The sequence below is a fragment of the Arachis ipaensis genome, chromosome B04, assembly GCF_000816755.2.
Source record: "Arachis ipaensis cultivar K30076 chromosome B04, Araip1.1, whole genome shotgun sequence".
Taxonomy (NCBI): Eukaryota; Viridiplantae; Streptophyta; class Magnoliopsida; order Fabales; family Fabaceae; genus Arachis; species Arachis ipaensis.
In genome coordinates this window covers 122,563,796-122,576,356 of record NC_029788.2, presented here as the reverse complement: position 1 = coordinate 122,576,356, position 12,561 = coordinate 122,563,796, and the positions used below count along the sequence as shown (strand labels likewise).

Here is a 12,561-nt window from a genome sequence, read left to right as displayed (position 1 = left end):
TACTCCAAATCTCTTAAAAAATATTGTTTTAAAACAAGAAAAATTACAAAATGATAAATAAAAAATTAATTATTATTGGATTTATAATTTTTATCATATATAAATTTTATTACTTTGATTAAAAAAGAATTAATTTTGTTATATTTTATCAACCTTTTTATTTATTTTTTCTTGGTTTGACAAGTCAATTCGTCTTATGTACGAGCTCCATTTATCAATTGATCCAGTAAGAGAGATGCTACAAAAATAAGGGGATAATGATTTTCAAAAATAAATTTGGATCCAAAACATCAGAATTTGAGTAATAATGATTTAGGGGAGACAGCCCAACATAGTCCACAGCTTGGGCCCATAACACAAAAATATATGTAGTTTGGACTTAAGCACATGGCCCAAACTCTATCTTACCCACCTACGTGCTCCATCTGTATAGTTTGGCTAGTTGCATTTGGATCATATTCTTATCTTTTTTAGAAAATAAAGATAAATATTTTTTTTTTTTAAGAAATTACAAAAAAATAAACAAATTTGTTATTGAGTATATACTTAAATAGGGTCCTTGTAAGAATTGGAGTTTTCACGTAAAAATCGCTTTAATAAAATAATAACTTTAACTTTTCGGAATAGATTCGAAAACATAGAAATGATATTTTAAAACTAAAAAGGTGAAATTTGAATTCAATGAATTTTTCTGAGTTGGAAAATGTAATTTTTGCGAAAGATTTTTGTAAAAATGTGTACCGGTGCTTAAGGCGGCAGTACCGATTCTAGTCTGTCTGGTACCGTGTTTTGAGAAAAATAAAATTTTAAAAATTGATTTAATTTTTTTAAAGGACAAAAATAATTTAGAATGTAAAATCGGGCGCTTATCTTAAAGATTTTGGCCTAAAGTTAGACCAAACGGACCTAAAGTTAGACCAAACGGACCTAAAACGCTAAAGGGTTGAATCAGGCCCAAATTGGGTCCAAGCCCAACATATATAAGTGAGTTATGAGACTATTTGGCCTCATTGTTCAGAAACAAAAAAGAAAGGGGCGGTGAGAAGAGGGAAAATGGGTGATTGGGATTTAACTATTCACCTCCTCCTTCAAAACTCCATAACTTTTGATCCGAAACTCCGATTGACGAGTCGTTTGTTACCACACAAAACTCTCGTCGAGCTCTTTGTTTTTAACTAGGCATTGCTGGTAAAAAACTCTCTAGTACCAGTTTTCTGTCCTAGTCCAAAACTCAAAAATGGCTTTGGATTTTTTAGTTTATTTGTGTTTTTGGTTGTTTATGGTGATCTAGCATTGGAGTATTATTGGATTTTGCCCCTAATACCGATGGATAAGCTAAGGTTTCACTAAAATCTTATGTTTAGTTATTTTTTGAATCCTAGGTTTGATGTTTTGTATGTTATATGATGTTAGATTGAGGTTTGGTGTTTGTTGGAGTGAGTTTGATAGTTTTGGAGTTTTGAGTTTGAACTTGGTGTTTTGAGTTGTGTGGAAATCGGCTAAGGTATAGTTTCAGTTTCCTTTATGTAATATGTAATGTTTCGTAAACTTAGGCTAGTGACCTTTAAGATAGGATTGAATGAAGTGGTTGTATGATTTATTGGATGTGATTATATGTTTGATGATGATAATGATGATATGGAGTTTCTGGAATGTGTGGTTTATGAATTATGATGAAGGTTGAGTGAGTTGTATGTGGGGGAGTACGATTAGGAGGATAACTTGATGGGTATTGGTGTTGATTTTGATTGATGGTGACTATGAGTATTGTTAATGATAAGTGTTGAAGGAGTTGATAAGTTAGGATATTAAAAGTTGGATGTTGTATAGTTGAATAATGATGGAATATAGGAGTTTTGACGTGATTTAGGTTGAATTTAAATATTTATGAATAAGAATTTTGATAGTGTGGAATAGTGTAATTGGGATGTTATTGATGGTTGAGTTTGAGGAATGAATGGTATGGACTTTTGTGTTGTTTTGGTGTTATTTGGATTGTGAGCAGTTTGGTTTTGAATTGAGAGTTTTGGTAAATTTGAGTTTTTAGTGTCTTTGGTAAAAATTGATTTTAGGTCAACTTTGCCGGATCATATCTTGAACTACAGTTTTTGAAATTGATTATATTTTATATCAAATTAAAGATGATTCAAAGAGTTTTAAAACGATATAGATTTCGTGGAAATCGAAATTTTGTAGAAAAAGATATGATCGTTGGAAGTTGGTGTCAAAAATCTTATTTCTATAATGTTGCAGAAATTATGAATTCTGGTTTGTGTGCGCACGCACATTGTTGTGCGCGTGCTCTGAGCAGGAGCCATGTTTTCACTTGTGCGTACACACACCCTTGTGCGCACACACACACTGTATAATTTTTGAAAACGTGCGTACACACACTCTGGTGCGCACGCACACACAAGGATATGCCTACGGTTGAGAGCGTTCGCACACTCTGGTGCGCACTCATACTCTGTGAAATTTGCAAGTTGTGCGTACGCAAAACATCATGCATACGCACATGCTGGGAAGTGCCTTCTGTCGAGGGCGTTCGCACGTATCCATGCATCCATGCATAGATACAAAATGGAAAATTTTACCTTGTGTGCGTATGCACACTGTCCTTTTTTTTTTAAGAAAACCTTATTTTTAACTGTTTTACCTTTTCCGCAAGCTTGTGAGTTTTCGTAAAGTTTATCTAGGGTGTCTTAACTTATTTTTAGGCTTTGAAGCATAGAGAATATCATAAGCAAATTAACTAGATAATTTCAGGTAAAAAGTTTAGAGGGCGGAGCCGTATGATTCTGGAGTACTGAGGGTGGATTAGTTGAGTGAAGTGGTAGAGTACTGTAAAGACGATTAGTATGATGAAATTGTGGAGTTGTGAATTTGATGATGAACTTGAGATATTGATTATGGTTTATGAGAGGAGTATAAACAGACTTGTGCTATGAGCAGTGATCTCTGAGATTGAGTAAGTGATTGTGACATGCATTGTTTTCTGTCGTAGGGGTTGTGGCAGTCTCCCGCCTACGTTCAAATGTGAGTGTTAAAGCAGGACTTTTCACTCACATTTCTCTCTGGTTGCAAGGTGGTAGGGAACTAACCCACGGAATCATGTGGCATCCAGAGGAAGGTGGTAGGGCACTCTCCCTCGGAACGTTTCCCTCTAAAAGGAGAAGGTAGGCACTCATCCGTCGGAATTATTCCTCCTGAGTATGCGCAACAGAGAGATTAATCCGGGAGTTGCCGACCGGATTTTGTGGCGGGTTTGGCACTATAACGGACATGTGATATCACAGCCAATAGAACAGGCATTCATCATTTGCATCTCTTATGTGCTCGTTTGCTTTGATTACTTGTAGTTTACCTAAATGTATAATATGTCTACTTGCTATACATGAATATTACCTATGTATTACTTGTTTGCATATACTTGTGTTTATCTGGTGCTGAGGATGTCAAGTAGGCGGTGGCGATGGGATTGCGTGGAGGGTAGGTTAGCGAAGGCTGTAAGATACAGCAGTGTGATTAGTATTAGTTAGAAAATCCCTAAGTTTAGATAACCTTGTCTATTGTTTATGGTTTAAGTTATTTATTTTGCTAAGCTTGGATATATGTTTGGTGTGAAGTTCTAGGATTGCCTTCGGCATTCACAATGGTATGACTAGTTTTAGTTAGAAATCCCCTAAGTTTAGATAACCCTATTTATGGTTTATGGTTTAATTCATTTATTTTCGTTAAGATTGAATATCTGTATTGTGAAGTTCTAGGGTTGCCTTTGGCATTCCGGAACCTTACATCTTATATATTGAGCACTGTTACCATACTGAGAACCTTCGGTTTTCATACCATATGTTGTTGTGCTTTTCAGATGCAGGTCGTAACCCACCTCGATGAGTTACGTGATGGTGGCAGAGCGGAGGATTTTTATCCCATTTTGGAGTCTTTTGATTACTTTTTTTTTAATACTCCCACTTTTGTATTTTATTTGCCTTAGAAGTCAACATTGAGAGAGATATTGTATAAGCTGTTTTAACTTTTAAAATTCTGTATGTCACTTTATAACTAGTCGGCCTAAACTCCACGGGTTGAGACTAGTATCTTATGATTATTATATTCTTATATATACATATGTTTTATTATCTTATATCTATATCTTGTACCTTAAGTTTGTAGCTTCGAGTGAACGTTTCGCGCTTTTGTAACTCTATTTTTGAGCTTATTTCCTTCATCAGGCTTCTAGAATTACTATTTCTTTCTATATATATTATTATATAAGTCTTAGAATTGTCGTAATCTTTGATTAACCTTTGTTTTATGGCATGAGGTAAGGTTTAGGATAATTACCGTGTCACATTCCTAACGAATTTTGGATCGAATGTTTTCATTCTAAAAAAAATTATTACGTTGAAGTCCATGAATAAAAATAAGATATATAGGTCTTTTTGTCACATTTTTTGAGATCCATTTCTCCAAATAAAATTAATCCGTCTAAGATAAAAATTTATATATCTTGTTTTTATAAAATTTAAGAATCTCAACGTAATAATTTTTTTTGAAACTAAAATGTTTGATGAAAAATTTTTAAAGACCTATTGAGTATATATATTAGCATAAAAAACCTTTTTCATCTCGTCCTCTACTATATCGATCGAAATTAGTTTTTGTGTCTAATCTCTGTATTTTGATTCAAGAAGTAATGTCTATTCTTTGTTTATTTTTATTATTTGTATTTATCATAAAACTGACCGTAAAATTTTTTTAATTCAAAATAAAATCGAACTTTTAATATCTTATTAAAGGACTATTTGATAGCTGCCATACCCACGTGGTTGCAATGTTGGATTATCTAGTGAAATGGAATTCCATATTGATTTCTAGAAGGTAACTATATTATTCTGGTTTTATATTATGGTTATAAAAATAAACGAATTTATACTATTTCAATTCTGTTTTAACCACGTTAAAGTTTCTGGTATATCTATACCAATATATAATGGGATATGGAAGTTTGGTATCTAAATTTTTCTTCCTATTTTGTCCCTGTTTCTTTTTTAAACCAAAATGATTTGACTCATGACAAACCTGTCAAACTGAACTATTTCTAATAGATGAAACTGACACCACAACTTCACGAAATCCACAGCCACGTCAACGTCGACCCAGTTGGACAGATTATGCTAGGCGAAGAAGACAGAACATGACCGAAGAACAGAGACAACAATACCTGGCTAGAAGACGTGCAAGTTATCGGGAGATGATTCGACAAGGAAAACTAAGTTGCCATGTCAACTGATACAACTTCAATGCCAAACACTGGTGGAGGTGCCCGATTAACTACAAATATAGGGATAGCCAGATTGACTACAATTAGACAAATGGCTAGAGCTACCACTTATCATCAATCTGTTACGGGTAACACGATAACATCATTTAAATTTCTTTGTTATAAATTGAATTCGTTCTTAATAATTATATTTTACTTTTTAAAAATGCAGGAATGGAAGCGCATGGCAATAGAACTGCCACAGGTACAGAAATAAAAATAACATAATTGGTTACTATTTTATCATTAATATTTTGTAACAAAATTAATTAAATTAATATTACTATACATGGTTTACCATCCATCAAATATATACCGATATATAATAAACTATACATAATGGTTAAAAAATTACAAGAGTTATTATTTTTTATTTTCTGTGATAAAAATAGCCCTACATAAATAAAGATTAGTTCCTTTTATTTTATAAAGAATAATTCATTTTATTATCAACATAAACACAAAAAAACAAGAATACATTACAATATAACAAATTAAATATTCTTTAATCATATCTTTGTATTCTTAATTGTCTTAATTGATGAAATACTCATCATATCATCAATTTAAGGTAATAAATTAACAAAATAAGTTAAAATATCTCACGCATTAATGGACGAAATTCAAACCTTTGAGAAAAAGTACTATAAAAAAATATAATAGAAGCATAGAACAAACTATTTATATTATAATAAAGAAATCTAGATCAATTCTAAAATAATTAAAGTTATCGATATTTTATTTCTTGCAATCAAAATTAACTAATATAATATTATGATAACTAATTCTTCTCTTATGAGTTTAATTATGCTTATTTTATATATTGCTCTTTAAAAATATAGGTACCGAAATAAAGTAAGGATTACATAATTAATGACAGTGACAACTACACCGATGATACATATTTTTGTTTTAGTGTTACTGATCAAACGTGCAATTGACACAGGTTCATCCAATCAAAATTTATTCTATTGGTTGGGGAGGTACAGTTAAAGCAGACAAAACTCAACTATGGAAGAGGGTAAAAAGAGAAATATTGGAACAAAAAAATAAAAGGTAATGCAATAAACTTTTGTTACATAATAAATATTTCCGTCTATTTCGTCCTATATACCAACTATGTTAAAACTTTAACTCTTTTTTTTCAGCCATGAACTTAGAAGAACACAACTAACTCATTTCGAACCAAAACAATATCATTGCAGGTAATTATTATTAAAAAAAATTCCTAACAAAAAAAGATGTAATTTCATTTAATTTACATTTTGTCAATGATAAACAAGGATTAATGTCATTTCTTTTGTCCTTTCAGAAAGTTCAATGCAAAACAAGATGTCACAATTCTACAGGTTTTAATTAAATTCTTCTCTATAATAAGCAATCAATTTAATTGAATAAACCTGGAGCGTTTTATACGGTTATTTTTATGATATCTGACATCTGACAGTTTTTCAAGATGCAAGAAGTTATTGACAAGGAGATGTATAATGAATTAAGACGGATTTTTTCTAGGTACACAATCTTTGTATTCTCCTATTTTTTCAGTAATACTATTATAGTTTGATATTTTAAAACGAAAAAAATAAGCATATTCATTTCTTCTATCCTTCCATTATTTGTAGGAAAATGCATGTCTCTTCAGATTCAGAATCATATTTTGGCCTACCACTTAAAAAAGAAGAAGACAAACATAAATATCCATGATATTTAAAAAAAATTAATCTTTTGTAAATAACTAACATGCATTTGGGTTTATAGATATTTATAAATATATACTCTTTTTAAATTAGGATAATATTTTTGTCGTTATTTCTGGAACTATATCTTTTTCTGATAATATACATATATTTTTATTGTGTGATTTTATAATTTAGCATTTTAAAGGTTTTCTATAGTAGTTTTACCCTCAACAGAATATAAAACAAATAAGGTTATGTTAATTTTAAAATGATGAAAAAAGTATTTATTTGACAAATTTAAAGAATAAATGATATATTAATATCAACACTAAAATATGATATAAATAAGATCACGTTAAACTTAAAATTTAACAAATATAATCTAATAAATTTAAAGAACGAATAATATATTTTAAGAATAAAATTAAATTCTTCAAAATAATAGAAAAGCGGCTGAACTCGTGCATGTTGAGCCGCTAGTAAGTATATAATAAAAATTCGCAAAAGGTTTTCTTTAAGAGAGATTTTAGCGTCTTAAATCACCTTTTTTCCCTTAACAAGGCTCCTAAAACATTCTTGCTGTTTTTTTTTTTGGTCATACTAAAACATTCTTGCTTTAACTACATCATCAAATTCGACTAACTCATAAGTCAAATCCCTTTGCTTCCAATTCTATAAAATGAACCTTTTTCTATTTTTTAAAAAAAAATTATACTGATTTCTCATAAAATTAAGTGATATTACACAATTATTTTATAATAATAAAAATATATGCTAAACTTTTTCCGTTTTTTTTGTATTGTTACACTCAATAGATTTGTATTACAACATCTTTTAAAAAAATAATATCAACCTATCTTTTAAGAAGATTAGTATATAATTACATAACAAACTAAGAGATGTATGCATGTGGAATATTATGTAATTTTAAGATGGATTTAGGCCTGGTTTATTAAATTTTTTTCGAGATATATTTGTGACCTTATTTTGTATTTCATAAATAAAAAAAAGTTATGTGCTTGTGTTTATATTTTTTAAAAGTTAGAGATGATTTAAAAAGTATTTAAAGAAGTATTTTTTTTAAAATTTGGATTCTCTAAATTTTGAATTTTTACTTGATATGGTAAAGTATGATCTCTCATTTTTGAATGTTTTCTCTCTCATGTTTTTTCTTGGTCCCATCTATGAAATAAATGGTAAGAGATCACACTTTATCCTCTAAAGTAAAATCTAAAATTTAGAGGATCCAAATCTATTTTTTAAAGTTAATTTATATTTATTAAAATTAGAATTTTTATATAATCTTATATATTATTAAATGTCAAAATTTTTTCTTATATTTACACTTATTATGGTGTTTTTAAATTTTAAAAATTGTTTTACCAAATACAAATACAATTAATGTTACTTATATTTATTGAAGGTAGATACTCCAATAATTTGACTATTGGATGACGAATTGCAGGGTTCGATTTTGATATGTTATAAAAGTGTTGTTTTTATTTAAAATATGATCAAATAAATAATCACACTTTTATACAAAGTATCTTCATAAAAAGATGTTTTTGACATCTTCATTTGAGTAACTCCTTTTATTGTAAGTCATTTCCATTTTTTTTGTTTTTCACGGTATCTCCCAACTTGACAGACCAAGGACTGAAGCTCTATTTAAGGATTTGCGGCTGGCCAACAGGTTGTTACATGCACAAGACGAGATTCGAATCTCTAACATTGCTTAAACAAACTAATGAGCTAACTACTAGACCTTCATTTTCAATTTGATTTACCAAACATAAATATTATAACTTTTAAAAAATTATCTTTTAAAAAATACTTTTGATAAACTACTTTTAAAAAGTTAAAATTTTACTAAACCAGCCCTTAGTTAACTTGTGTCTTAAAAGAAATATTATAAGAATATAAGTATAATTTAAAAAAAAATTATACATTCAATACATTAAAAACATATAAAAAAAATCTTTTTAATGAGTTTGAGTGAATTTTCTTTTACTATATACTTGAAATATGTTTTTAAAACACATTAGCAAGACTCTTTTTAAGATAAATAAGGTAATTTATTATCATAGTGGGAAGGATAACACGCTATATGCACTTCTCTAGACATCTTTTGACTTTTCTTTTCCCCTTCCAAAGTTCCAATATGAATGTAGACACATGTATGGCAAATTGACTATTTCCACTATATACATAATGGGATTCACTTCTATTTGTTTGTTTGTTTGATTTGAGCCAAGCATATGGCATAAAGTAATTAGTGTGAGTTAACATGTTAACTTCAAGCTAACGTGAAATACTATGCTTCTTACCAATTTATAAATAAAAGAGCATATGCTTCATGGAATCTAATTCCTTGATTACATCAATCTTTGTGTTTGTGTACCCAAAAGTAAGAGACTCCACCGTTATTATTGGTGGTCTCACACAGGATAATTAGTAGAATAAATACCAACAAGCAACCACCATGTAACCCATATGTCACATTCACACACATAATATAATAATGATATTCATATTAAATCATCATTGACAATGTAAAAAAAGTCAATGCAAAGTGCTTTGCTAATTTATCACAACTATTGTTGAATCCAATGAACTCAAAAGCAAACACATGGGCCATGCATGCAATTACACAAGTTGTTTGAAAAGTAAATTGATTTTACAATGAGAGTGCTAGGTATGCAAACTATGAATCCCTAAATAATCATTAATTTTTTTAACAAGATTAACAAAATTATATAAACATGCTTAAACCTAACTTGGTTACTACTACACCTAAAGTTTCCTTCACAAGGCATTGTTAGTAAAGAACTAAAGATTCCTCCAAAATGTTCCATTTCCTATTCTCTACAAATGAAAAAGCATGAAAACAATGGTCACTTGTGAATTGTGATAGAGTTTCTAATTTCCTCATGCCCTCAGCCATTTCGTATTGCGACTGCATATTTTTTGCGATTTTGGACAACTTTTACTGTTGTTCAAAATCGCAGAAATGCAATCGCAATATAAAACCTTCGGTATTGTTGTTGCGATATCGACCACATTTGCATCAATTGCAATCTTCTATGATTCCTCAAAATCACATAAACAACAATGCAACATTAATCATCAATTGTTTAAAACTTTTGGCCAAATGAATCAGCTACCACCAGCAGCAGTGGCAGCACTATTGGCAACCCAAGAAGGCATAGCAATGGCTGAAAAGGGATCAACAAAGAAATTATCTCCTCTAATTCCATCATCATCAATACCAGTGATCTCTTTCAGTTCATCAAAACTATCAAAGAAATCATCAGGTATCACCATATCAGATAAACCAAACTCATCATCATCATCATCAGCCAAATCCTCTTCCTTCTCTTCTCTGCTCACTGATGACTTTTCACAATGTTGTGGTAAAGCCTCTTCTTCCGCAACTGAGATATCAGGCGAAGCCGATTTCGTTGGTGTCAAGGCCTTCTCATCGGATTCTCCACCGTTGGTGGTGGTGGCCGCAGCTGCCTGAGGTGTCAACGGCTTTTGGCGCGTCGATCCGGCAAGGGAGTTCCTGTGAGTTGGAGCAGGGTGGTTGTGTTCTGCTGTGTAGGTTACTATGAACATTGTTGGATCCGTTCTGTTCCTTTCAACTTGTTTCCTTGCCAAACATCCCTTTGAGCTGCTACATCTATAGTATCCCCTGCAAAATCACAGAACAAACGGAAATTCTATTAGGCCTTAACACTTTAATTTGAAGAATTTGAAGGTCATAATATTTGGATTTCATTTTAGATGCTCAAACTTATGGTATAAAAAGGTACAAGTTTCAAACTTTCAATTCATCTTAATATCATTTGGTAAAGTTGCATGCAATAATTCTCAGCATAATCTTTAGTTTACAAGATCATAATTTGAGCATAATTGGAGTGTAAAAAAGGCTACTTTTCTTATGAATCTAACCATAATTACCAAACCAAAAAACAAAACACACTCTTAATTAGTTCTTACAGAAATATGCTTGAAAGGTGAAAGTTTCAAACTTTCAATTGCAAGATCAAATCATAGTTTAAGCATAATCGGAAGAAAAACAAGTCAACTTTTTTCTATACATCTAACCACAATTAACAAACCATGAACCAAAGCATACCCTTAATTAGTTCTTTAAGAAAATTGCAAGTGAAAAAAACCTAGAAGGGTGCCTCTCATACCTTGGATATGGTGACCCCTTTATGGGTTTCTGTCCATATTTCCTCCATGCCCATATGTCTGATGAGAGATTCTCAACTGGTACCTGACAAACTCTCTTGAGCTGGTTCTTCCTGTGAAGAACAAAAGACATGCATTTTCAGACCAAAGGAAAAAATAAAGACAAGATTTTTCTAACATGGGTCAATTCAAGATCAAATTTTTCTTTTGTGGGACAAAATGATAAGACCCAAGCTCAATTTTTTACCTTCTTTTAGATCTTGGGGTGTTGACAGAATCACCACCAGGGTGAGGATGCTTGTTGGTGTTGCTTCTCTGTTGCTTCTCTTGTGCATGAACAGGTTTTGGTGGTGGTGGTGGTGGTGGTGGTGCTACAGAGAATGAAGACAAAGGAGAAGAGGCTTGCAATGATTGTTGTTGTTGTTGTTGTTGTTGAGGGAGTGATTTTGTAAAGAAAGGCTTGCAAAGCTCATGCAACTCTTCAATGGCGGTCCTTGGTCCAAAGGGGTATGAATATGAAGCAGCAGAAAAGGACATAACATTGTTGGTAATTCCTTGTTGTTGTTGTTGTTGGTCTTCAGTGTCAAGGACAGAAGAAGGAGAAGCTTGAGAGTGAAAGTAACCGAAACCAGAAGAGGATGAGGAAGAAGATGAAGAAGAAGATGAAGATGAAGAGGTGAGGGTGGAGCAGCCTCGAACCACCGCATGGAGATCCCAATCAAGCTCCATCTCCATTTGAGAGAGACAAAGGCGTCTGCAATTTCTGAAGATGCTGTCTCTTCTGCGTGCTTCTCTCTGTTTGCTGCAAAAACTTTTTTTTTCTCTTTTCTTCAGAGAGAGAGAGAGAGAGAGAGAAGAGAGAGACAAAAGAAGGCGCTGACTTTTGGCTAAGAGAGATGATAAGATGCAGCTCAGTGGAATTGACATGTATATATAGAAACAGAGAGAGAAAATCAAAATATGCAAAGTCGTCTTTATCTAATTACATCATTTAATATTATTTAATCTAGTTTAACAATGTCTCGCCTTATATATCCAACAATTTATTTATCAATGATAAATTTTTAATTAAAATTTTGATCTTCAACGCACGATCTAAACTTTATTTAAGTATCTCTCGTTAGTTAAAAAGTCTAGAAATTAGTAATTTTTTCGAATTCTGATAAATATATAATCAACAAAAAAAATGAGTCATTAAATAAAATTTTATATCAATCTCACACTATTAAAATTATCATTGATAATTATTTAATGATTATAAATCACAAAAATTGCTGATCTCTTAATATTCCTCTAAATCATTATATACATAAAACAAAATTTAAATTTAATATTTATTTAAATAGAAGAATAATGTCA

General features: G+C 31.1%; 1 protein-coding gene across 1 annotated transcript; it reads right to left on the bottom strand.

The window, feature by feature from the left end:
• On the bottom strand, positions 9,561-12,110 carry LOC107635103 (WRKY transcription factor 22). Its single transcript, XM_016338475.2, has 3 exons — positions 11,450-12,110; positions 11,205-11,315; positions 9,561-10,696 (listed from the first exon to the last, which is right to left on the bottom strand). The coding sequence occupies exons 1-3, from the start codon at positions 11,935-11,937 to the stop codon at positions 10,159-10,161; spliced, it is 1,137 nt and encodes a 378-aa protein (XP_016193961.1). The 5' UTR covers positions 11,938-12,110; the 3' UTR covers positions 9,561-10,158.

What these genes read in the sequence shown, in the direction of transcription:
- LOC107635103 (XM_016338475.2), bottom strand. Translation starts at nt 11,937, where the DNA reads ATGGAGATGGAGCTTGATTGGGATCTCCATGCGGTGGTTCGAGGCTGC. An exon ending in ACCCCAAGATCTAAAAGAAG is followed by an intron (nt 11,316 to 11,449) that starts GTAAAAAATTGA and finishes TGTTCTTCACAG; the next exon opens with GAAGAACCAGCTCAAGAGAG. An exon ending in AAGGGGTCACCATATCCAAG is followed by an intron (nt 10,697 to 11,204) that starts GTATGAGAGGCA and finishes GTGATTTTGCAG; the next exon opens with GGGATACTATAGATGTAGCA.